The sequence below is a fragment of the Anser cygnoides genome, chromosome 7 (assembly GCF_040182565.1).
Source record: "Anser cygnoides isolate HZ-2024a breed goose chromosome 7, Taihu_goose_T2T_genome, whole genome shotgun sequence".
Lineage (NCBI taxonomy): Eukaryota > Metazoa > Chordata > Aves > Anseriformes > Anatidae > Anser > Anser cygnoides.
In genome coordinates, this window is record NC_089879.1 from 25,879,745 (window position 1) to 25,907,250 (window position 27,506).

General features: G+C 36.8%; 1 protein-coding gene across 3 annotated transcripts in view; it reads right to left on the reverse strand.

The window, feature by feature from the left end:
• Positions 1-2,940: 2,940 nt before the first annotated feature.
• Positions 2,941-27,506, reverse strand: part of MYPN (myopalladin) — a 73,416-nt gene continuing 48,850 nt past the window's right edge. For all 3 annotated transcript variants that reach the window (XM_067000173.1, XM_067000171.1, XM_067000172.1), the window contains exons 12-20: positions 25,780-25,927; positions 16,682-16,903; positions 15,997-16,146; positions 14,986-15,065; positions 14,304-14,430; positions 12,628-12,835; positions 11,761-11,926; positions 9,774-9,907; positions 2,941-7,581 (exon numbers count right to left, since the gene is read on the reverse strand). In XM_067000173.1, the coding sequence (XP_066856274.1) occupies positions 7,412-7,581; positions 9,774-9,907; positions 11,761-11,926; positions 12,628-12,835; positions 14,304-14,430; positions 14,986-15,065; positions 15,997-16,146; positions 16,682-16,903; positions 25,780-25,927 (1,405 nt within the window). In that variant the 3' untranslated portion in view covers positions 2,941-7,411. The remainder of the gene's footprint in view (positions 7,582-9,773; positions 9,908-11,760; positions 11,927-12,627; positions 12,836-14,303; positions 14,431-14,985; positions 15,066-15,996; positions 16,147-16,681; positions 16,904-25,779; positions 25,928-27,506) is intronic.

Below are 27,506 nucleotides of genomic sequence, written 5' to 3' on the forward strand. Positions count from 1 at the left end.
GGGTTTGATTGTTGCTCCAGTAGATTTGTTCCCCACTGGCTGTTTGATGCTCCTCAGATAAGAGCAGTGACCCTTTTTCTGTACTAGACTTTTAATAATACAGACATTTGAAGCCCCTTCCACTTAGATAATTTTTTGCTTCCAGTAGGTCTCCAAATGAAAGAAAAATGTAGATGGGCAGAGCTTGGTGTGTTCTTAGAGGCTGAGTTTTGTCTGCTCATAGATTTCTGTCCCACTATACAGCAGTGCAAACCTAAGATACTTCTACTTTTAATATCAGTACATAGCAATTCTAGAATCACATTGTGAATACACTGAAGATGAGAAATGCTTGCTTCATTAAATATTTGCTGCATGCTAAAGACATACGTGTTTCACTATTGAAATTCAGTGCACAGTTCTAATGAACTGTCTGTAGGAAACTAACCTGTGTTCTTCTAGAAGGTTCAGACCGCATTCCAGGGTTTTCTCTTTGAACTAGTTAGAGGTGCTCTTCTACAATTCTTTGAATCGTGTCACCCTGTTTTATCAAGGTGGCCAAAGTTATTTTTGAACTCAAACTGGAGTGACATTTTTAACAGCAGTGACTTTTCAGTGCTGGAAATGGAACTAGGGTAGCATGTTCCCCAAATGTATGTTAGTAACTAAAAATCACTGGTTTATTTGTAACTATTGAGGTTACCAGTGGATATGTATTAGCTAATCTTATAACTTTAATTTATTCCCGCTTTTTAAGATTCTTTTTTCTATCTCCCCATTTATAAGGAGCAGTCCATCTTGTACTATACACACATATGAGGTAAAGCTCAGTTCTTGACTGGAATTCCTAAATGGTGCTGCAGTACACGTTATGAAAAATAAAAATGTTGCTAACCTTAGTTACAGTCTTATAAAGTCAATGACATCGCAACATGGAGAAGCATGAGTATTGTTAGATTGTTTAAATATTTAGCTAAGTTTCCAATACCTTGTTAAGTAGAACATCCTTGGTGAAATCTTCATTGAAGTCCCTATTGCAATTCACTAGGCAAAAATGGCAATTAAACAATTCCTATCATATTTTTATATTCCAAAATATGCTTCTGCCTTATGATAATGTTCACCCTTGCACTTAGGTTTCCATCTATTTTGCTTAAGCAATACGGATGCAGTTTTCTGTAATTTAAGATTGGATTTATCTAGATTTTACAGATTCAATAAGAATCTTCAGAATAAGATAAGAATCTTCTTTTTGCTCTACTTATGTTCAGCTGTTGTATCTCTCCAGATATCCAGACAGAAAAACAAATGTACTGAAAATAAAGACATGTTTATTCGTTGGAGAAACAGTCCTCTGCATAGATGTAACAGACACTGATTTCACCCATTACTTGTGCATTTAAAAAAATAAATATGTTCTTCTTTAATTAAATTTCAAGAAGATATTGCTTTGAAAAAAAGCAAACCCCCTGTATATTAAAATGTATTTTCTACTAAATAATACATTTTAGTATTTTGAATATTAATATTTTTCTAATTTGCAATTCAGTTTTCATTTCTACAGAATTAATCATGCAAAGTATATTTTAACTTTCATAGGATTTGGTCAAGATGTCTGCATATGTAACTCCAAAGAATAAAGAGAAGTTCATGCTTGAGTGGCTTCCCATAGTCCACAGTGCATAGTCAGTTTTTCAAAATTTCAAAATGTCTTCATTCTTTTTCCATTTCTTAAAAAAAAGTCACATGGTGCTAAGGGATTATATAATCCTGAAGAGTCTGTTTCTGAACATAATTTCACACTGATATAAATAGAGAACTCCACTTAAATTCGTAGCACGTATGGCCCAAGATTTCTTTGTATTATGCAATAAATGGTTCTTTATAGTAGACTTGAAATATAAAGGCATTAATAAAAGCAGCTTTTGCTGCTCAGGGGAAATGATAACATGTTGCAGCTGCTTTAGCTCATGTAACTGTAGCTGAGCTGAAATGGTCTTAAGAACATTGTCTCTGACCTAACAGATATAGATGTACCTAAAAATCAAGCCATGCAGGAATAGAGAAACATGGTTAAATGGGAAAACAAAATCAAGACCAGCAAATGTAATAGAACACTTCCTTTTTTTCCCCTGTTGTTTTCTATGTCAGGGTTATAAGATCCAGCTTCCTTGAAGTGTTCATTTTGCATCTGCTGCTCATTTAAAATGCATTCCAAAGTCTGATAATGGACCCTTATACAAAGAATATGCATAATCATTCAAGTTGAAGACAATTATCAGGAAGAGTGAAATTTGGTGTGGTTTGTGTCCTTGGTTGGCCTTCATTCAATTTTCATTTATTAAGTATTGGATATACCGCTAAGGGTTGAGAAAGTAAGTTCTGTATAACATTATCCAGTGCCTACAGCACAAAGAAACTTCTGGGAGCTTTGGTTTATTCCCAGTAACTGGGTATTTCAGGGAGTGTTGAGTGGGGGTTGGATGACCAGTGTGGCAGACAGATTGTACAAGAAATTTTGAGACACCATGGACTTCAGGTATGACAGTCTGTAAGAACTATATACCCAAACATAGATTTGGGGGACTAATTCTACTAGATGCTGATAATCTGACAAGTCTGTTGACCTTTAAAACATGCAAATTGTCCAAAAGACTCCTTGGCTTTTGCTCTGGTTGCCCTGAGAAAACTTGATGGAGGGGCTGCAGTTATCACATAAAGAAAACATAATTTAAAACGAGCAAACTGATATTAAGAAAAAAAATAGCAACTGCATCTCACAACTATATGCTAGAATCATGTCTAGGATATCTCTAACTTGATGGGTACTGTATGATTTTCTTCTAAAAAATGTAAAGTCCAATTCCATTAATGTCATCGGCTGTCAAAGCCAAGTTCTGAAGAAACTTCGGGTCTTGTTCCACACTTTCTCAATTATTTGAACACATCAAGGACACACTCTTGTATGCAACTCTGAAGCATTTATTTAAGTTCAGGTGAGATGAAGGGAAGTACATTACTAAACAGTCAGGCGTTTGTTTATTTTTTCCATTTATATGCATTTAAAATGTCCTTTAAAACTGATATTAACATTTTTCTTTCCCATAGAGAATAACTTTGGATCAAAAAAATAAAAAATATCAACTTTAATCAAGAAAAACTTATAAAATAGAATTTTAAGGCTCAAAGTGAACATCTATGTATTGGAAATAGTAAGGCAATTAACAGTGAATCACTTCTTCAATATTTAATAACTAAAGTGTTTCATTAGATCTTGCTAATCATTTTGTACGAAGACATTTTCCAGAAACTAATGCTTTTTTACCATTGTAGCAGTAAGAATGTGGTTCTTATAGGAATTCTCATTCCAGATTTATTTCTTTGCAGTATCTATCATTACTGTAAACAGTTGGAATTGGCAATTGTTTACATGTTAAATAAAAGACTGCAGACTTGGCTTTTTGTATTCTGAAGTGTGCTCTCCTCTTCTCATGTTAGTGTACGTGAGGCATTCAGAAGGTATGCTCCACCTTCCATATGGAAGCAAATGATCTCAATCCAGGTGTTTTAAGGCAAGAAGTCTGTCAGTTCAATGCAGACTGCTCTATGATGCTGCTGAGGACAGGGTCTGTACCAAGGTGGACCAAAATTTTAAAGCCAAAATAATACTTTAGCCTTCTAGAATTACAACACAGAAATTGTGATTTCTGATATGGTTTGAAATATATGGTGCCTCTGGTCATATACAAAACCAGGACTAGAACAGATCAAGACATTAAATAAACCTACAAGATTCTGAATCAGAAAATGACCTGTTATTGAAAGTTTACAAAAATAAGCATTTCTATATCTTATTGATATAGTGTTATGCTTCACATTGTGGTGTTTTACTGGATTTGTGGAAGATGATAGCTAACTATGACTTCAGTAAAGGCTCTAACATTGATTCTTGTTGTTGTAGTAGCCTGCCCTGAATAAGAGAATTAAATACCATGTTAGCGTGAAGTGTGAAATCAGCTATTCAATTGAACAAAACAATGAAAAGACAAGCTGTTCAGGAAGAGAGCACAACTGTGTAGTCTCTAGTGCGTCTTGACACAGTATGATACCTTCATGGCACATGAACTCAAACATCAAGTTTTGTGAAAACTCAGTGTTGTCTCTTCTGCTTACACAAGTGATTTTTCCCCTTGGCTTTTCCATCAGTCAACAAAAGCATCATTTGTGCATCTTCTTTGTGATGAGCACATCAGTATTACTAATTAACAGCATTTACATCCATTCACATAAGCTTCCTTTACGCACTTATTTTATGGGCTCAGTATATGCAGAAGAGAAATGTGTTGTAGCAGTTAATGAGCAAAAATTAATGACTACAGACCATTTGGGACCAGATACTGATTTTGTTTGTGTCAGATGCACTGAAAGTAATTCTACTGACTTATGCATTACATGGGGAGGTATGGTAGATAAAGTTTTGATCTTTTTGTTAGTAAATACCGTCATGAAGATAACGTTATAGTTCAGCTGACAGATTCTGGTCACCCACTCTCTGTAGCCTATTTCTCAATGGGACTTCTGGGGCCTCTTGTTGAATGACTAAGGATTAATCCTTCTTATACAGATTTTTGGGAAAAGTCTTTCAGTAGTAGCTTTTTGTCTTTCCCACCTCCAAAAACAAATGTGTGTGCATTTTAAAAAATTGTGTACCATTTAACTTCCAGCTTGTCTGTTCAGGTTATAATGATGTAAGGCAGGAGATATTTCAATGAAATCATTGAAAAAATCTCTCTGTGCACATTGTCCTTTGATTTGTACCAAGTTCTTGGGCATGTTGTCTGATGTTATAAAATGTGAGAATCACTGCTAACATCAGTAATATTAACAAGTATGATTCTAGCACTGGTAGCCAGGTATTTGCTAGTAATAAGTACTACTATTCCTTTCTTTTATACTGTGTAAAGAAATCAGGTATCAAGACTAGTGGAATATATCACAGTGAAAAAGGAGAAGCTCGTGCTTCTTAGTTTCTACTCAGTCAGTAACTTAATCTATACAGGATATTCAGACAGGCAGTGGAAAGTAAAAGAATTTAGGAAGTATAGGATGATTTAGGTTGGAAGGAACCACAGGAAGTCATCTGGTCCAACCCCTTACTTAAAGCCAGGCAAGGGGGCCACAGTGGAGTGCTAGACAGGAAAACAGCTCAACTGAGCCTATACTAGGTGGAAAGCCTGATGAACAATATCCGGTTTTGAATACTTTGGATCAAAATTCACTTTTCAGTTCTGTCATGAAGTAATGGGAAGACCAGGGCTGTAGATGGTGGTTGAACATTACCTTTTGTGTCTTAATTTCCTCTCTTCCCACTTCCCAACAGCACTGGATTAAGTAAGCAAAAACTAAAAACTTCCCTTGTATTATTTTCCCAAGAGAAGTTACTGACACGGGAAACTTTAAATTTTGGGTTGCCCAAATTTGACTCACTCTAGGTTTAGCTTTCGAATCCCTAAGCCATCCTAGAAACAAACGGATTGGAGGAACAATGGGTTCTCTATCCTGGAGACCCACAATTTGTCTTAAATTGGGCATCCCATAACTGATGTCACTTTAATCAGTGTATCACTTTTAATAGCTAGTAGTTTTATTTTGTTTGCCAGGGAGGAGATGCAACATCAGCAACAACTGGCATTTCTGCTTTCCCACTGAAGTCACTGTACCTTGTTTTGTCGTTCAGGATAGGAGTATATCTTAGCTTCCTGGTCTGCTCAGTCTGGGCTGAATCACTTGAGATTTCTAGCAAAGGCGCTGAAGTTGTAATGGTGGTTTTGTGATATGGTCTCCACTCAGACAGGAAGTGGAACACTACTATAAACTCACTTCCCCTGAACCCTTAGGGGGCCAACAGTTAGTGACATCAAAAGCTGTTTTTGTAGGAAACCAAGGGGTGAGAGGCTTTCTCTTTCTCAGTCTCTGGCTACTTCTAGTGTTGGTTTGCTCTCAAGATAACTCCTCATTTTTTTCTTTGCATTTGCAATTTTTAAGTTACAATAAGTATCGAAAAAAATCCAAATGAGATCTAAAATGATAGTATCTGTTAATTTTTCATCTCTGAGACTTTGATCAGGACTTTGTTGTACACACTTCAGCCATGTTGAAAGCAGGAAGCAAGAACTGCTTGAAAACAATGTCTAAAGAAGAGAGATAGCAATAACATAAAGGTGCAAGAAATCATCTTAGATATTCCCAGATTCTAAGTGCTGTACAACTGTATAGATGCTAAATGAATTTAAATCAGTTGTTGTGTTCTTAGCACCTTCTGTTGCACCTTCATTAAATTGCCTTATTTGCTATTATTAGATACAGTAGGGCTTTTTAGCTCTTTGTACATAACTGTTGCTTGAATTCATAACTTTTTGTGTATTAACGGAATTTTCTCTGTCTTAATAGTAGACACCACGCTTGTGATTGTTTCCTAAATGATGGTGAAATCATTTAATTCTATTGGATCATAATTCCTTTCCAGTTAGTTAAAAAGCAAGCTAGCTGGTAGATACTTTTCTTTCAGTCACATTAAAAATGAGGAGAAAGAGATTGATATTTGCAAACCCTGAAGATAAAAGTTTGATATAATCTGTGTTTAAAGGCAGAGAATCACTATCAATGTAAAGAAAAAATATGAAGCACATCTGGAAAATACTTTCAGCTATGAGTTCTACAGAACATGCTTCAGACTACAGGAAGTTTAGTTTCCTATGTTAGAGTCCTAGGCACGTGTCCTGTACCTTACTTTATGAATCATTACACCATGAGTACACAGTTCATGGAGTACACACACACACAAATATAAATATATAGGGTACGCAGCTGTACCTACATGAAATGCTCTACTTATCTAGTCTTGAGTCCAACAATTCTAAAATTATCTGGCATAATCATATATAAAAATGAGTTACATCTTTTCCCTTTTACTTGTGCTTTGTGATTTTTTGGCATTTTTTTAGAATTACATTCAAAGTCTTGTTGTTTACCCTCATTCTGGATTGTTGTTACTGTAGTGTTGATATTTTCACTGGTAGTTTTCCAGCTAAACATCATCAATCCTTAACATGGCTTGCTACAACACAGTAGCTTTAATTCAAGCAGAAGTGGTATTGGCTTTTAAGTGCTGAAAACTATGTTTACTATGTAATTCTTAGCAAACTACACAGTACTGAATTTATTGCACAACACTCCATACCACAATTATCCTGCAGTAAAATACTATGCAAAAGTCTTGTATATGTTACTTGCAAAATTCGCAGCAGCAGTACACTTAATTACAAACAGGTTGCTTGTAAACCTTGGCATCTTGACTTGTACCTCTTTAATTTTTTTTCACAGTTCTAGTATTTCTGCAGGTGTAACTGGAACCATTGTTTGCTTATATCTTTCAAAGTTCTTCACTTTCCACCACCTTTTGAGTTGGGGATGAAAACAACATAGGGCTTTCAGTAGTTGGAAAGGCAGAAAAAATCTCGAGTCCTTGACCAGTAAGGTTTGCATACCGACCACCACCAGCTCGAAGCTTTATTGGCTGTGCAATTTGATGGTGCCACTGAGCTGAAGCAACAAAAACAGAATAGACTACGTAAACATCTAATGAAGTTAAAAATGAAACAACAGAAGCCAATGTACACAAATGAAAAGTTGTTTCCAACATCCTTGAAGAGAGCACAGCATTTTGTTTCCCGTTTTAGGGTCTGTTCCTTCAAATATTATCATCCATATAATTTATGAGATGAGTGTTTTTATTGCAGTATTGATGGAATTCCATCCCTGTACAATTCAATGGCAACACTTACATGGATTTCAGTAAGTCCAAAATTTAATCATTTAATCTTCGGAGCCTTCTCCAAAGCTCTTGCAATTAACAGAAAAGACATACTGTAGTGTTAACAGAGATGAACAAATGGAACATAACTCTGATTTTGTACTATTCCACCCTCTGGAGGGCTTTTTTTTCCTTCCTTTTTTCTTTTCTTTTTTTTTTTTTTAAATAAGTGATTATGGTTTTGATTTTTCTATACTATTTACAATTAGTAATGTTTCTGAGTTTTTTTATAATATACTGAATGAAATGTAATTATATTAACACTTATAGAATCCAAAGTTAAATATTTAATAATTTAGAAGTAAGATGCAACATGTTCCATATAAAAAAGTACTATTACAATTTTGTGAGAACATTTGGCTATTACATGATAATTAACAGCTATAATTCTTAAAATATTTTACAAAGGGGAAATGAGTAGTATCTTAACCTTTATTTATCCATACAAAACCTCCAGGTCTGCATTCAAAATTGACAGGTATAGAATCACAGAATGGTTTGGGTTGGGAGGGACCTTTAAAGCTCTTCTAGTTCCAACCCCACTAGTAATTAAAACAAAAAAGTACAAGTTCAGGCTACGATAGTCTGAGAATAGTTTAGTGTGGGAGACATGTAATCTGCAGATTAAGCATTGTTAGGAAATGTTTATTATCTTTCCATGCTGAATATTGACCCTGTCTTACTGGAAATTTTTGAAAAAGAGCCTCTTTTTTTTTTTTTTATTTCTTTTTTTTACCACCCCCAACATGTTTACATTTGAGCCATGCTCTCATTACTGTAGTTTTTTCTTTACGCATGGAATCACAAATTTAAGACGAAACTTTCACTCCCCACTCATTTGAAATTGCACAAAGAAAAGTGGTTTCTGTTACTCCCTTTGGTGTACAAGACTTGCAGACTCTTTAGAAAATAAGTATTGAATCAGGAAACATTTCTTACTTCCCTTCATTTTCTGGCTTGTAGCTTGCATCCTTCGTATGAAAATTTAATGTCTGTCTTGCCACATTTAGACACCTAAGGAATTATTTCTCATTTTGTGTATTCTGGTTTGAATCAGCCTCTCACCAGCCCTGTCTTGAACATTACATTTCTGTTGTCTATATCACCACAAGGTGGCAGAAAACTGACAGAGATGTGTGGGTGACTTGTGGTTATCCCTGATATTAAGTGTTTGTTGTTGTTGTTGTTGTTTAAGTGAGAAATACAAGGTTGAAAACTAATTTTTCCCTTTCAGGGTATGGATATAACCCCATAGTTTGTGCCATGGTTTTTAAATTATTTTTATTTTTTTAATTATTGCTTAAGTAATCAAAGTATTCTCTCTTTTTTGGGGGGTCTAGATAAATTGCCTTAACTAGTACATACATGCTGCATAGATAAAGAGAAATTAAATGACATGCCATAGTTCTTGAACTAAGCTTGGGCCTTCTGAGTCCTGAACCAACACATTATCCTCTCAGTTAGCTTGCATTAGATAGGCAGAGTTTGCATCACACGTGTTGCCTGGAAGAAGGGGTCTATTTTCTGGTGTGCAATGTATTGTTCCATCTCAGGTCAGTGCTGTAGCACTGCTGTGTGTGTGTCAGAGGGAACGGAGTTAAGGTTCAATATGAATACGTATTCATTGTATGTTTACATGTTTAGGGAGGTGGAAAGCGGAAAACAGGAGTGGAGAATACTGTGCAAAACTCCTCTATTTTTTTCTCTTTACCCACCTCTAAACTGATGTGGGAGAGCTAATCTAGTTGTTAAACGGTATCATTCTGCCTCCTCCCGGTGGCCACATTAAAATGAAATCATGTGGTGACTCTGTAATGTCTTATCCATTGCAAAACTGGCAGTTTAAGAACTAAGAATTGGATGAGGGCTGGGACCTGTCAAAGAAAATACTGGTTTGTTTTACTGACTAGTCGATACCTACCGTATATGTCAAGTCTAGCAGTACAAGAGACAATACCAGCTTCATTTTTTGCAGACAAGGTATACCAGCCCGCATCGGCTTTCTTGGCAGGCTGAATCAGAAGGCAGACATACCCGGTTGTATCTTGGTGCATGCTGGGAAAAGAAGTGTTTTCGAGTTAGAATTTCTCAAGAGCACGTCAACTTTGAGATTTTACAGTATGTACGTTCACTATGAAACAAATACACCATAACTTCTATTCTCAAAGAGGTAGCAGACCAAGACCTTTATACTCAATAGGCTTCCTTTCAGTATGGCCCCAGCCAATGATCTGAGTTGCTGAAATCTATTCTTGATCCTCTGAGCTGTGCAAAGCCATGGCGTGACACTGTAAGCTGAACTTTTGTTCTGTATGTGTTAATATTGCAATTGCTTACCGAAGTCCAATGTACTAAACCTGTGCAAAGCTGCTGCAGGGTGTTTTGTCCTGGTTCAGAAGCTGGAAGAATAATATTTGTACAAACTTGTGGTATTTTTCACAACAGTAATCAGAGCCAGTCAGAAGCTTTCTCATGGCACCCATTTGTTTCAGGCATGAGAAAAATGCCTGAGTGGCAAAATCATGAAGATTCATTTGGACAACATTGTAAATGAAACCTGTTTCATTGTTCCCTCCTCTTCCTTTGCTTTTCAGCAATCCAAGGCTTTCTGGCCACAAGTCGCAGGAAAAACTATTCAGTAGTTTATCAGAGAACTGAGGCTCCTCTGTTCTCTAGGCTGTAGCTGGTTGTTTTTATCAACCCAAGCGTTTCCCTCACTAAAAAGAAACAAGTGGGAGATGAGCACATCAGAATACTTGGAGTTGCAGGATGTTCTGAAAATTGACATTTTGCTTCCACACGAACTGGAATGAAACATCAAACCACAAAATTTCAGGTCAAGAGGACATTTTGTGCTCCTAAATAAAAAAGGGAACATTCAGCCTTTGCTATCTGCAGTACATAATTTGCCTTACGCTGGTGACACAGAAATGTAGAAGCTCATGCATGTCCATATCATGATACAGAAAACATCTCTTGGTCTCCTTCCCAGCAGGAAAATAATAGGTGAGATAGGGAAAAGCAAGGAAAATGCTCATTGCACAAATGGATCTGTGTGGAGCCAGTTGAAGGCTTGGGTTTAGACATTCCTGCAAGGGGCAGGACTTTATTAAGTAAAGTTTCCATTCATAGCAAGTGCTGCTGCTGAGCCAGTTTTCTTTACAGGTAGGCTTCAGTGTATGCATGTAAAAATGGTGCTTTTTGAAGTTGATAGCAGAGAGCCAATGACTGCATCAGATCAATAGTTGGAGCCAAGTAAAGTAAAATATTAAAAATCAGATTTATATGAAGGTATAAACCTCAAAACAAAACACGCTTTTTTATTAATCAGAGTCACATACACTATTTCATCAGTTTTTCTTTTTCAAAAAATAAAAAATAGTGTTGTATTTGAATGGAAGAGCTGAATCCAATAAATGTTGCATTTTATAAGCAAAGTATTTGCCTGTGCTTGTGACCAAACTTTATCTGCCTCTATATCTGATGTGCTAAGCTCTCTGTTATCCCATGCTCTGTGGCATTCAGAATCATCTTCTAACTGTTCTGAGTTTGAACTGTTTGAATTCATCTTTAGTTAGAGCTAAACGGTGGGGAAAAAAATGTTTAAAGAGAGAACAAGCTGCTAAAACACACGAAAAATACCATAACGGTATCTTTGATTACAAGATGTTTATTAGGCATGTGACCTGAAAGGTTTATTTCTGTTCTCTGAAGCAGTGGCATGTTATGTTCCATGCCTTTATTCTGAACCGCTCTTGTTCACCTGACAGTGAAGCCAGCATTTTAAAACTTTATGCAGAAGAAATAAATAGTTTTAAGAACACCACCTGTATTAATTGCACAGCTTTTCAGTGAAACAATTGGTCCAGCTGCAAGAAATTCCTAGTATGGATATGACGGTACAGTACCTCATCCTCTCTCTGTTTGATGGGATGGTTTCATTATCCTTCTTCCAGTAAAATACAGGGGGTGGCATTCCCACAACCCTGCACTCTAATCTGACCGGGTACCCTTCTGGAACACCACAGTTCTGAAGCTTCTCCAAAAACATGGGCGCTTTTTTTACTTCCTTTGCTGGAAAAAGAAGAAGAAGGATTGAATACCAGCTATTTTTTTCTTTGTTTGTCATTGAACAATAGGGAAGAATGCAAACAAAAATGATTCTTGTGATATCAAAATAGGTTGTAAATTTTTTATGAGATATTGGAAGGAAAGTGAAATGCCGTGATGCAGCCCCTATAAGAGAACATATAGCAAATAGTATGCATTGAAGAATGCATGCATATATGTATGCATGGGTGTAAACCTACTACCATAGCAGGAAATTAATGCCAGATCAGTGGATTTCAACAGCTTGCATCTTGCAGGACTTTAATAAAGAACAGTATTCATATTTGTATTTATTTTGTTCAAAAATACTTTTTTTTAAATCAATTAAATTGGAACTGGCATCTAGGAGACCTCAGCATATTTTATGAATTAAAACCCTACGAATTCCAGGGAGAGAATTAAGGATATAATTTTGCCAAGACAAGAGAAATAGCGTGATGATGATTCAGAATTCTTAAAGGCCTCTGCTAGTAACAGGACTGCACCTCTCAGCTGAGCACCAGGTCCATTTCTCTCCATCAAATGAGTGTTATAGCCATTGAACTATAACTGCTATCAGTGAATTAACTACTTATACCTGTCTGTAGGAAAACTAAGTGAGATATTTCTGGAGAAATGCATGTGAATAACTACAGCACTCTGACTAGTTTTTGAATGATTCTTACCTACAACAGTCAGCTCCAGAGTAAATGAATTTTGTCCTGCTCTATTAGTGGCAAGGCAAGTATAAGTTCCAGCATCATTTTGTGAGAGAGGATCAATGAGCAGAGAGTGAACTCCAGTCTCTCTGACCAGCATCTTGTGGGTGCCATCTGGTAATACAGGTTTGCCGTTCAGAAGCCATGTCAAGTCTGGCGTTGGTAACCCACTCACCTAACAGAGAGTGAAACAGCCAGAGGCAAATGTCAAACTGACAACTGGATTTTAGTAAATTCATAGGTAAGCCTTTCTTCAGATATCATCTGAATAATGTCAGCTTCTGGGTTGTTTATTTTACTGATTAGTTCTAAAAATGATCAAAACAGAAAACAAATACCAAGAGAAACAAATATATGAAATGCTTACATTTTTCTTAGTCAGAAAGGACAAAGCTTGATTACATAATTAGATTCACAGAAGGCTTCTAATAATCTGCCTTTTTTTTTGTGATGATTATAAATCAAAACTACTCAGTTTAACAGACATTTAAAAAAGCGTTCTATACAAATGACTTTGTATTTCAGAAATTTTGATGAAGAATTATATAGTTCTTTGTAGCTTTTACACTTATATGCTTTATCACAAGATACATATTTTATAGAAAGGTTATTAGACTATTATACTCTTAAAGATCTTTCCAGTAGATAGAAGTACTTACTCATCTCCAAAATATTCCTTTCCAAACACTATTCTACAAACCAGAGAAAGAGGGAAGTGAAACTTGCCTGAACAAAGAGCTGCTTTCTTCCAGGTTTGTGTAATACCAGACATGCTCTACGACTTCTCAAGCTCTGCTAGGACAGCAGAGCTAAGAATAGTCAAATTCTTTGGCATGCTCCCTAGCAAACTTTATGTTGTAAATTAAGTAGTAATCAATCTTACTCATCTTCAGGGAAGCATTTACATCTGCTCCAAAGCTTCTACTCTGTTCAGGGTAGGAGACATTCTGGAGCATCGAAGAGGTCAGTGTCAGCACTACCACCTTTCTGTCTGTACTACTGGGACATAGAACAGCTACCAAAATACATCAGAGAACGTCAGTTTCTTAATGCTGTTCAATAACTGGAAGCTCACTATGTGTGTGCTCTAATTTCTGACAACTCTGTATTTGGGATTTGAATCTATAAATTGGGATTCTTCAGCATGTGTGTGTGTTAGGGAAGCATAAAATGAGCTAGGCTCTATTCCTTCTTTTTAGGGAGTATTAATCTTCAGTAATTCAGTCCAATACAATGGAAATGCTAGTTTGAACAGAATAGAACATGCTAATTCTCTCATGATTTTGAGCTATTATGGATTAAGTTCAAGAATCTGATAGTACAGCAGGAAGACCTGTCATTCCCAGATGAACTTTTGGAGTTTGGACTGGTGAGGACATGGTGAATGTATTTAGTGATTTGAACAACCCCGTAAGTGAGCCTTCTATTTTTGGGGTTGTATTCTTTGTGTTCTTCGTGCCATACAGCATGTGTTGTACAGAAGTCCCCTGAATCCACTCAGAAAGAATGGCAATAAGCAATAATTTTTAAAAATGAAGCAATAAAACTTCAACAGAAAGTGTTCATGCAAGCAATAAAAACACAAAAACACCTACCAATACACAGATATGAATAGAGAGAAGAACAGAGGAAACTGTTAATACCTTACAATCCAATCTGCAAAGTCGCCCTTCATGTGCTACCATATCCCCTGGAGCCTGTAGAAAATAGGGCCTGAAAAAGCGTTCTTGAACTGCTTCTCTGTCTCCCTCTGGTACCCGGGATCGTGTTCTGCAAGACAAAAATTCCATGTGTGTGTTTGGAAGCCAAATTATTTTACTTTTTTTAATGCTGAGTAAAGAATGAAATTGCAGAAAAGTAGGAACAGATAGTTTGAGCTAAATAAAAGGGTAGAAAGAAATCCACTGATTTACATTGTAATTTACATTGTAATTATTCTATGATTCTATGATTTAATTGTATATTTTCCATTTAGATTGTCAAATGAACTATATCAGGTAGTATCATTGGATTCCCAAGATGACCTTTATTTCTTTTTGCTTTTTTTTTTTTTGGCTGAATTTCATCATGCTAATCCATTCCTTTCCTCTAACTCTACTAAAACAAGTGAAATAACACTTTACATTTAAACTTCCCTGCATCTAAAGATAACTTTCAAAAACATTACACTCTAGAATCGACTTGTTGGGAGGTATGTGCTGCTGTTATTTCCATTTAATGGTTGAGAACTGAAGTGGAGAGTATGCTGAAGTATAGCAGCCAGTTATTTTGAATACATTCAATAAGAAGCATAAGGAGGGTGTGAAGGGTTTTTTTTCCTTTTACCTGTGAGGTTGAATTGTTGATATTCGGCCCCGAACAGGGATACTCTGAACCATCAGGTGGCCTGAACAACTGACTCTTCCCTGCAAATCACAATGGAAACAGAATTACTAGTTGGTTAATAGTTCATTTAACTGTAAAGTATAAATATTTAACATCTACAATGCACTAGGATTTGTTTTTGTTATGTAAGTGAACTAAGTGTAACTACTTTTTAGAAGCAATTGCTTTTAGTGTGTAGTGGAGTGCAGGTGAGGCAGGCGTTTCTTTGGGTGTCTAGAGCAGTGTTTCTCAAATTCTTCAAGGCTGTGTCAATGCTTTTTGCAGCAGCGCTATATAAACCGGCTTAGTGTCTGTCCTTGCTTGTTCATTCCTGCTACTGTGTCTCCACAGGTACTGTCTGCTGCTGTATTTGTATTAGCATAGCTGTTGTTTGTGCTACCACATGGAAACTGAGTATTTGGCTGAAGTATAATTCAGAAAAAAAGTGAAAATTTCAGCTGGAAAACTTGCCTGATCTAGTTGACTGTATAACTAAATAAACAGCTAAGCTAGCACATAGAGTGAAGAGGAGTGATTAGGGGACAAGACTACTTGCAGATGCACATTTTTTGCAGGCTAGATAGAGAATAATTGTGTTTGTTAATGCTTTCAAATTTGATGTACCTATTGGTTTCCCTTTGCTCTATTCTTCCTGCCTGAAATATGATGTCTGCCTTGTCATTATATCTCAAAAGATAGCTGTCTACAACAGGCAGGGTTTCAGAAAATCGGGCAGGGGTTACTCATGTGAAAAGAATATCCTTAATGATTGTGATTGAGATGAGTAAGAACAGGGGAGTAATTTCACCATTTTGCACTATATTTCCCTCTCCCATCCTCTGAAGCATCTGATCTTTGATACAGTCACCACTCAAGGTTGGACTAGGTGGCCTGATCTTTGTTACTATTGACACATATTATACAGAGACAAAAAAAAAAGCTTTTTTTATAGAGGAAAATAAAACGCCTTACTTGTGGATTTGCAGCCATAATGGTATAGTTTCCATCATCATCATTAGTAGAAGTTTCAATATGTAAAGAACATGTTCCATCTCCCTCTCTGCTCATTTTGAAACGTGAGTTTTTCTTTGAAATCTGCTTGCCATCCTTGAACCAATATACCTGATCAGAAAGAAGAAGTGACTTACTCTTGCTCTGTAATCAAATAGCAACTATAAAAATGTAGGTAAGAACACAACAGAAGTTAACAAGTTGCTTGTATAAATTTTAGAATACCATAAAATTTACAGATGGTTTACAAAGTGAAATTGAATGATTCCAGGCTGAGCTGAGAAAACAATATGTCTCCTTTGCACAGCTGAAATTGTCAGGTTCTGTTTTCTTGGCTGTAGAAATTTATTGGTTATCTCAGACCAACTCTCATCTTTCTGAGAAGTTAATTTTGTTTTGTTTTGTTAGGACTTTCTGTTTTTCTTAGTCAGGTGGTTGTGATGCAGTCCATACAGTACAGCAAGGCCTGATAACATCCTCAATAGCAAGTATTGTTACTTGAGCAAGTTGGGGGAAATAATTTGTTTTAAAGCTCTCTCCACAGAATTATGTTCTTCAGAATGTGACTTGCCATAGGGCTGTATAGGAAATAACAGGTAGTTCATTTTTATTCCTCCACAGCTGACAAACAGTGAGAATGACCTACCTTGGGAACAGGTATTCCAACAATTTTGCAAGTGAATGTGATAGGAGATCCTTCCATTACCCGGAAATGCTTGAGTCTCTTATCAAAGATGGGTGCTATGTATTTGCCTGTAGGGATTTCCTCATGTTGCACTTCATCATCTGATTCATCCACCGGGGTGCGTTCAAGGCGAAATTCTATTTCGTTCATCAGCCTCTGCTCAAAGCTTGAAATCCTGTATTCCTGCAGAGTGAGAGAGGCACGACTCAGAGCTAGATGAGTCATGTTCTGTGGTATTTGCAGTCATTTGCACTTTTAGACTAATGCTAAAATGAGTGAAAATAAAAAAACCTATGCAAACTAGGACTTACTGAAACAGTCTGAATTTGGTCTGCAGGAACAGATTCTCACTGCATATGAAGTTTGCACAATTTTACTAATGAAACTGAATGTTTTCAAAGGCAGCAAAAAAAAATATCAAAAAAAGTGAAACACAAGCGCATTAAAACCCTTAGAAGATTTAATAGATGGAAAACTATTATATCCCTGCATAAACGACCATTTCCATATAACATGATGTTATTAGGAGCCTCCTCCATAATGCCCTAATGTCAGGTAGAAGCCTCTCATTACTTAGCTGAGCACTGTTCTGCATGAAGATGCCTTTTGTCAAGACCAAGAAACATTTGACCAGATGTTTCCTGCTGTAACATGTGAAACTTCATGCCAACAGCCAGCTTCAGGTTTTGACACCAAACCTGTATTTATCCTGTGCATGCTAAAGCAATACAGATACACCTGAATAGCTGCAGGAATATCTTAAGTAATTAAAAATTACTTGTGGAGAAGTTACTACCATGTGTAGGCCTTTAGCAATAACCACATTCTTTTTTTTAGACCTGGTTTTGTGCAGTTTGTGAGTCCAGAGCTTGCATTCTGGCTTCTATTGTCTGACCACTGACATTTCTGAGAGCAGGCTTCTGTTTTCTTCTATTCCCACAGCAAGCACAGATTTTCAGAATCTCACATTATGCTGTCAGATATTGCTGTTATGATGGTGGTTTTTTTTTCTTTGTTAAAGAATTGATTAAAGAATCATCAAAAATTCCGAATTATGAGAAGTATATCCCTGATTATTTAGCCACTCCATCATACTTGTGATTGTGCTTTTGACCAATAGTTCCCAAGTATTAAGAAGCAAAAGTAGAGAAACATCACAAAATGTTAGCTAAAGATGTCTTTGAATTCTTCAGGAGTCCGTGGAGACAGAAGTGGCCAAAGGTTGAGAGGTTGCAGGGGAGTTCTGAGGAGATGGGGTCTAGGGCTCAGTGTGAGAAATGGAAAGGATTAACATGACAGCCACAAAGCCTAAGTAAAAAAGTTGAAAAATGCTGCGGTGGAATAAATGCTCTAATAATATCCATCTTTGGTATTGTAATGGTAGATGTTGTTTAACACTCTCAATCTAAAATCTTTTTTTTGGGGGGGGGATTGTTGTAAGGTCTGCTCTACTAACGTTAGCTATGGTAGGAAAAGACAGATAGTTCAGGGTAGGGAAGAAAGTACTTTATGAAAGAACTGTTTTTGCTGGAAACTGAGCCCTCCTTCCACTCATCCCAGTTTCTCTGATGCTGCAGGGCTGTTCCTTCCACACAGCTTTGGAGCACTGCCTGTAATTGCCGTGTAACAGCGTTCACAGGGAGCTCCGGTTGCTGGATCCCACCTTCAAGATACCTTCCTTACCCATAACACTCTCTCTCCACTCTGACAGGGGACAGGCTGTCGCTGATACTCTCTTCAAATATACCACTGCGAGTACAGCTTTGCTAAGAGGGAACTTTAGAGCTTGCACATCTCTAGAAGTGTGCAAGACATGCACCAAAGGGGGAGAGTCGGCCACTAGATGGAACCGTCCACTTTCCTTGTCGGCTTTTGTTCGCTCCGGGGGCTGGCCAGCAGCTGATGATCAGCAAGCAGCCTTATAAAGTTTCATCCTGTTGAGCTTTTTTTGTTTCTCACAGCATGTCTCAGCAAATCACTTTAATAGATCAAATTCTGATATCAGTTAAGCCAGTGTAAAACCGGAGATTCTCTGATTTCTAACCAACCAGTGCTTGTAGTGGTTACATTGGTTATAGTGTCCTAAGGGGAAAGTTAAGCAATCAGTCTTTTAGCCTTGATGTTGAGAAAAGTTGTGTGTGTTTTTAGGAAGAATCAAGTAAAAATCTGGGAGTATCTGCTTTAAGAAATATCCCTGTCACCAAAAGGTACTGCAGTCATATTTTGTTTCTAGAATCTGCCATAAATTAAGGAATTCAAACATAAATGATTTGTGGTGACCGATGTACTGAAGAACATATTTGTAGTTTGGTTGTTCTTCCACTTCTTTGAAAGCTTTTAATAGATTCCTTCTTGTTGTTTTAGATAGTTCTTGACAGCAGAAAGCAAAATCTGTGGCAAAAAATTGCACCTGCTCAGAAAGGATTATCTCGAATCTCTGAGTTTTCCAATAGGACCTGACTATACTATATATAATTCACCTTAGAATTAAATTATTTTCAGTGATTTCACATATTGTGTGGCCTTTGGAAATGTGGAGGCTAATTAAGGACTAATTAAGCTAGGGGTAATCTCTTCCTCTCCATTCCTTTCATTCATTTAATGAATCGTAATGTAATAAAAGGTCAGGACAATATAGCAAATATGGTACAGATTCTCATTTCTGCCTGCCTAAACATGTTACTGCTTTTTGTGTAAGGAACTTCTCAAAAATACTGTAATTATTTTTGTATATTGGTCCTATAACAGCATATTATAAAGTTAAATACACTGCTTTGCATGTATGTTTCTCATTTGTCATATCTGAGCACTTTTTAGCAGTTATTCCCTTTGTGAAGATAAGCCATTTTTCAAGTGTTTACAGGGCAACAGAGCTGATGGAAAGAGTAGGTGAGGTGACCCACAACTTCATTACCTCAAAAACTAGATACAGTAAATCCATGACAGCTTTATACTCCAGAAGGGCAACTCTGAACTCAGATGAGAATAAAATGAATGCAATAGTCTAGAAGATTACTAAAAAAGCAGTAGTCTAGAAGACTAAAAAGTGGAAGAGGGCTTTTGCAAAAATCAGTTCCTTTTAGTTGTTAAGTACAACCTAATTAAGAACAAAGGTAGAAAAAGCAAAGGGCCTGTCTTCTCTCACATAGAAAACAAAGATGCAAAATCAAGAAGAGAGCAGATCAGTTATTTACTGCCCTGTGAGCCTTACCAACAATTAACATCGTTATTTTATAGCAGTACACAAATCTGCCACTAGACCATCTTAGTTGTGTACAGTTGTGTACAGCTGGATTGAGCTTAATACGTGTTAGAAAATATTGAAGTTAGGTTTCCCATAGCCTAGAAGTGTTGCCTGTGTGTTGTGTTTATACTTTAATCTTAGCCCTTTAAATGTGATTAGTGTGCATATATATAAGTTTACACACAAATCAGCAAAACTAAATTAACATTGTTATAAAAATTGTTATAAAAATTCTAACACCAACTTTCATAGATTGAAGGTGTTATACCACACTTCTTATGAAAAACAGAAATCTCTGAAATAAGGGGAAATACATAGTCATAGAATATAATCTTGGAGATTTTGCTTGGTTGGTAGATTTCCTTCTAGGCTTAGCAAGAACAGAAAATATTTGTTAATATGGCTTTCTGAAGAACTGTTTTTATCACGTAAGCCATAAAACTGTTTCTGAATGTAATTACATAAGTGGAGTAGGGCAAAGTGTTTGTGGTTGTGTTTCAGACAAGTATTTCGTAAAGTGTCACACAAAGAACAAGTCAATTTGATTGCTGGGTATGATGTTAAAACTAGGCTGGAGTTCAGCACACTGAGGAGACTAAGGCAAAGAGTACAAAGGTTCAAGCTCTGTTTCTGGGTAAAAACTGTAGGGGGCCAGCTGCATTTTGGCAACTTTTCTGGAACATGATATTTTTACAGACTAGAAGCCATGGAAATTACCACAATCATAAAGGTTAGAGGAACTTTAGTTGAGTGTTGATTCTCATATACCATATAAAAACATTATTCTGATCACCACTCATTGCCAACTCCAGACAAGTTTCCCAGTTTAATCCCAGTGTTGTAACTTCTACTAGATTGGCTATTTGGCAGAGTTATTCCAAATCCAGTTAGCAGTTTATCTAAGAAACTGACATATATTTCATCTCAGTGTCTATTTCTAAGCTGTAACACTCCTTGGCTTTAAAGTCTGATCTAGGCTACTCTGACTGAAGTCTTCTGTTTAGTTTGGGTTCTTTTCTCTCTACCCCCACACCACTCCTCCGGCAATCAGGATAAAAATACAACAGATCCAATGTGCATGCTTTTCTTGCTTTTCTTCATATATCATGTCCCATGCAGAGATAGCAGGGAAGTAACTTATTTCTTGCAAATGAATTATTTTGGGTCTCTTACATAGCATAAGGCCTGAATATCATGCTACCGATATGTAAATATCAAGCCCCTGAAGAGACTAGGAAGTCAGTTGTGGTACACAATAGATGATACTCAAAATACTATTCAGCTCAAAGTGACTGAGCAAGAGGAAAACAGAAGAGAAAAGAAATGAAGTTTGTATCTCTAACTCCCATAAACTTAGCTGGAGTGAATGGCTCAGGAGTGTATGCAACAGCATGAGGAGCTCAGGTTTCCTCTCCTAGGCGGTGAGTTCTGCAAGCCAGGATCCTTACCAGAAGAAAACTTATTTGTACTTTGTTGTTTAGATCTAGGTTTTGAGAAGACATCTGCAAGTGACGGTTCAATGATTCATTACTATGATTATTGAGAATTTATACCTATAAATACTAAGATCTTCTAACTTGTCTTGGATGGGTTCTTAAATCTCTTTCATTTCTAGTTCAGAGCAAACTTCCATGAGGACTCCTTGGGGTTTAATTCCCATCTGTAGTTCAAAATTATCTACATTTGCTGACTTCGGGATATGATATGAAGCTTGTCTTCGAGCAAGCTTTATGGAGTGGTTGAATTAAGTGTAATTATTGTGCTCTGGGGAATAGGCTTATTGATTCTTGGGACCTTTCTGAGGCTGACTTAGTACAGGAACTGCAAGAAGATGATTGTGTTTTATCACTGTTGAGGTATTAGTGATGATGTGGCCTGTGTGGTGAGTTGGGTTCTGCAGATGGCTCTACAGACCATGGTCTTTAATGTTCTAAAAGCTTTTGGACAAACCCTGCATTTCTTCTGCTCTCAAATTTATTGTACAGTATATACTAGCAAAAGTAAAGAATATTCATTTGAGGGCTGTGAATAATGGCATCATTTTCTAAACAGCTGTGGTTTTTCTCTTTGTCCTAAAAATAAGGCAGTGACCATGCTGCTATCTGGGTCTTCCATAAGACACAACCAATGAGCATTACCACATGCTATTCTTCACAGTAAATGACACAGATATATGGGCACAATTTATAATTCTTATTGAAAAAGGTCGTTAAACAGGCCTAGGTACTTCTTCCCTTCTTTTATTATTACATAGTTAATTGCTTTAATTTTGTTACTGCACAGGATTTTGAGGTTTAATTACCTCAATTTTCTGTTTGATATTATTTGTATAGCAAAGATTTAAGGGAATAATTCCTTTAGTTTCTAAGATTTGCCCGTAAAGCATAATTTTGTCTATTTATAGTCCCATTGATGTGAAGCCTGTTAATGTTTTCAACTAGAAATTTAGAATAATCACTTTGCATTACAAATTTATATATTTATTCCTTAGATTCTATGTCTGTCCTTTTCTTCCCACACTTACTTTTGCTTCTACGTGGCATATTCTGAATGAAAGTTATGAAGATATATAACTTGCAGGGAAGGTGAGAGGCCTGATGGACTGGATAGACAGACTTGGGGAAGTGGAAACGTGCTCTCTGTTCATCAAAGAGTGCAGTGACCTGGACATTCACTCAGCTTATGAGACTTGGATGCTGTGTCTCACAGGATTTCAAATTCAGTCTCCAAGAGGAAGCTCTAAGCTCCATTCTAATACAGCATTGTGGAGGTGGAGATGAGAGGGAAGTTCTGTCTTTGTTCTCTTTCTCTGAGTGTAAATAGTTAAACATCCACTAGAGCAAGGACAGGGACCTAGGTGTTTGTCCTAGTTCCTAGGCAGAAGAGTGGATTCTCCTTTTTTCTCAACCTGTCCCTACCTCTTTTCTCCAGCACAAAGTGGAAGAAAGAATTCTAACAGCTTCCTCAGACAACCATAATCATTAGAGCTGAAATGCTCTCTGAAAAAAAGTCCTGCTAAAGGAGGGCCTGTTCCATGCTGCCTCAAATTCTTATTTTTTATTCACTGAGCTGGAGAAGGCAAGAGAGGGACTCAGGTCTCCTGGTCAGAGAGCCGTTCTGAAATGTGGAATTTCCAGATTTCTGTGCTGCTGCTAAAGAACAGTTAATGATCTGTGCAAGCTGGGACAGTACCAACCATTCACTGTACCCGCTGGCACGGAGTCATGTGGTCCTTCTGGGAGTTAAGAGTTGTACGTTGGACTGTCTTGAGGCTAAGGAAGGAAATGGGTTAAGTGTTCTCCCATATCTTGGGATTTGTCCTAACCTCTTCCTGCAATTGGATAAACCAACCCTCATTTAGTGTATCATCTCTTTGAAAGAACCGAGCAAATCTGACTTTAAGACATTTGGAATAACTGAACCACATTTTTTCCAGCACTTCCAGTGGTGATGAAATTTCACCTGGCAATCTAACATACTACCATCTGCATAAATGACAGGTATGGTATTATTTCTGGTAAAAATAACAGCTTGTTATTACATGTGCTTGATCAAAAGTGAAGCTAGAATCTTAGCAAAATTTTATCTGTATTTCTATCAAAACTGCATGATTATCATAGCTGTAGAAGACTGAAGGCTAATGTGTTCTGTTCTCTGCAACAGCAAAATCACCAACTGCATTCTGATTCTAGATTTCTGTATTGTTGGTGATGAATGATGTACTGGATGAAACAGGAGGAGTACATCTGGATTATTAGATACCATGCTGAGTGCATAATGCTGACACACAGGAAAATCTTGTAAGCTAAACACTTATCATATGGAAGTCAATGATAATAATAAATAGTACACCAGGATGTAAGTCTATCATATTAATTACTGCACTTTATATAGTAATATTAATCAATACCAGTACTTTAAGGTATAGATTGTCATTTACAGCTTTTATTTTGGATGATCCCTACATGTTCTACAAATACTGTAAATGAGACCAAGTGCTGCAATTGAAATATGGGATAACAGTAAGGAAAATGCTATGGAACACATTTTATGAGAGGGAATTTTTGAAATAGTATGTAAAAAATGCAGGGAAGCCAACACTTCAGGATTCTTATTGGATGCTGTGCTCCATTCACTATGCAGTGATCTCATATAGAGGAGAGTTGCGTTTGTATTTATGAGAAAGTGAGTAAGAGGCTTTTTCCTCCCATTATAATAAACAATTTAATGCAAATGTGCAATATATAGGATGAATATGTCTCATTTTAAAATTTGTGTGAACTACAAGAAGAAAAAACAGGACAAAATCTGCAGGTGTGAATCCACCTCTACAACGTATGACTCTCATGACGTTGATTGTTTTATAAATGGCAAAGCTATAAGAATTCTGAAAAGTATTATGCATTGCCGAGTCTCTTTAAATAATGCTTCTTAAATAATTCACTGCTTTCACTGAGGAGAAAACTCAGACTTGAACGTTTTCAGTGTTTTAAGGATTTTGGAATCAAGATTTAGGTCTGGCGTCATACAAAATAGTAAATAAGTATATAAATAACTTTTGCTGTCAGCTGATAACTTTGACGCTGGTGGTGATCATTGTTTCTAAAGGGGTTATCATGCAGTCGAAAGACTGGTTGGTATTTCACAATAGCTCTCTAAATAGTTTGTCTTACTACCATAGCAAGTACAAATCGTAACACTTGTGATTCATCTGCAAAACATACTGCTTTGCCAGTTGTTTTACTCAAAAGTGCTGTGGCAGTATGATCTGTCAGAAGGAAGGGTCAAGAGCAAAATTTAAAAAACAGGTATTACACTGCAGTTGTCCACAGAGAGTAATTTATTCCAGAAATCCCATGGCTTTTTGCTTATCTTTGCATGTTCTATGTCAGAAGGGCCAACAAATGTGAAAAGTTCCCTTATTGATGACAGATCAGGATAAACCATTATTTGCTGTGTTAAGCATGAGCTGGCAGGATGATGATGGAGGGCTCCATGGTCAAGGTGAGAGCAGAATAATCGCCTGCAGGCAGAACAGCTATCTAGCAGTCCTTAGGGCACCTTACAAGGGTGGACGAACCTGTCTTACAGTGATTTTAACCTCAAAATATTTTTGATTCCTTCTTTAATTTTGTAAACACTGCCCAGACTCATGGATTTATTGATTCCAGTTAAGAATGAACTGTTATGTTTTAACTTCAGCTTTGTAAAAGGCTTGTTGTTTTCCTAAATTCTAATAATGACAGCCCTAAACTTAATGTCTGCCAGTAACAGCTACAAAAACTTCTTTGTTAAGTACTTTCCTAACAACTTCCTGACAATTCATATGTATCAGGAGATTTGGAAAAACGTTTAATGCTAAAAAATGAAAAATGTATTTTAGTTCAATCAAAGTGAAAGCAGAAACCTTTTCGTTACAGTTTGATTACCTTTCTCCTTAGTTTGGGTTAGGAATGTACAGTGTCTGAATGTGTGTGTGTGCAGTGAGTTGAGCAGCTTGTAAAGTAAAAGATGAAATCCTGTGTGCAGGATGTTACATGAGAAGAAAAAGGTTTTGCATTCCTACCATTCTCTAATTGAGATTATCAGAAATGAAAATTGCTACACAGTCACAGAGCAAAACCTCTACAGCTGCATCCCCTTGGACTTCCTATTTGAAGCTCCAGTTTGCTATTCCAAAACAGTACTTACCACAAACGCTTACTCTGCAGAGTAGTGTAGCTGCTCAACCATGCAAACACTTTTTGTGCCACAAGTCATAACACATGACTTGTTCACAAGTGAAATTTATTTTAATGACACTTGTTTTTCTTACCTGCTGACTACTTTGTTGATTAATGTCCTCTCTGAAATGTAGTTTTCTTTCCAGGTCCTTTACAAGTGCAGCTTTATTTTCCCGAATAGAATCATCTGTTGCTAATGGCAGAGGCTTCAGATTTTTCTTTGTTAATCCCTGGGTTGAGCTATTAAAAGAAAATTCTCACACTAACATGCAGCAACCAGTACAGATATTTATATATACAGTCACCTTAGATATAATATGTTAAGCTTCAGTTGTCTGGATGAACTTATTATTTATTTATGTAGAAGCCAAAGCACAATACAGGATTTGTTTTTTTTGGTACTGTTTTTATGATGCATCCCATTCCCATTAATGCCATCAGGAATTAAAGATGCACATCTTAAAGAGAATAAGCATTATAATACTGTAATAAAATTCTAAGTTCCGTTTATACTTATCCTAGAATAATGATGTTGCAATGGATGCTGAAGAGATGTGCAAAGGTATTACTGTAGGTGTACAATTAGTGCATTTTATTGTATCAGGCAATAATTTAGAAAGTTAATGCAATTTCTTACTGATCTTTATCTTACAACTTCAGTGATTACTTATTCTTCCTATAATCCTTCATTTTTCTCACTCTTTTATGACACCTAACATCAACATCTCTCTTTATAGATTTAGTGTGTTTTATTTTAGCAGGTTTTGAGAATAGTTTTTAAATAATGTCAGTTTTTAAATAATGCACAAGTGTGTTGCTGAAACACAACAGCCACACAATATTAGAGAGAGTGCAGTGTTCCAGTAGCTTTCCAGTAGTTGGGATCCTAATAACAGGGGTCTGGGTAAAAGGCATAACTGACTGTTGCTGTGCAAGATACCTGCCTTGTGATACCAGCAAGATACCAGCTCCAAGTCTCAGCACAATATGCTCTGGTTATGTGAGAACTCAGCTCACAGGGGACTGGTGAAATGTAAAAAACAGTATTTAACTGCCCTAGCTGGTAGGCGTAGTGTAAGGATTTATTTGATAATACCTTCATAATGGTTTATTTGGTATGACAGTTAGAAAAAGTGAAGCACCTTGCGAACATTAAGTGTTATTAGTGCAAATTAATTGGGCATGAGCATTTGTGCACCAGCTCTGAATGGGAGGAAGGGTAGTAGATGTGCAGTTGATTTGATTTGTGCTTTCTGGTGCAACTTTATGGAAGCAGGATGAAGGCTTGAGTTGGGTATAGTTAAAACCTTCACTGTGAATCTGCTTTATTTTATAAGGCCTGCCCATGATGCCAGGGCCTTGAAGTACCCCAGGCATGTGCCACAGGGTAGCTGAGATTACCTGCCTGTGCTGGGCAATCAGGAAGTCTGGGAGCAGAGGTGCAATTATGGATCAAAGGCAGGATTTCCCTGCCAGAGTGGTGAATGCTCTGTATGCAGGGACACTTTCTCTGTCACAGTTACAGGTCAGTGGATGTACTATCAGCAAGGTAAATAGGAGCTTGGGACCTACTGGTGGCTATCACTACTTTGAAGTGTACCATCGGTAAAAGGGGGAAATATTTCTTACTTTGTGCAGAATTTGGAGTTCTGCAGATAAAGAGTTTTATCAATCTACTGGTGCTAGCCATGCTAACACAAGTTTCAGTGTCTGCAAAAGGGATATTAATTTCAAGTCTTCTAGTGAAAAGGGAACTCATAAGGCCACAACCTTTCTAGTACATCATCGTCCTGATTTGCTTGTGTGGTGGTAGCCATTT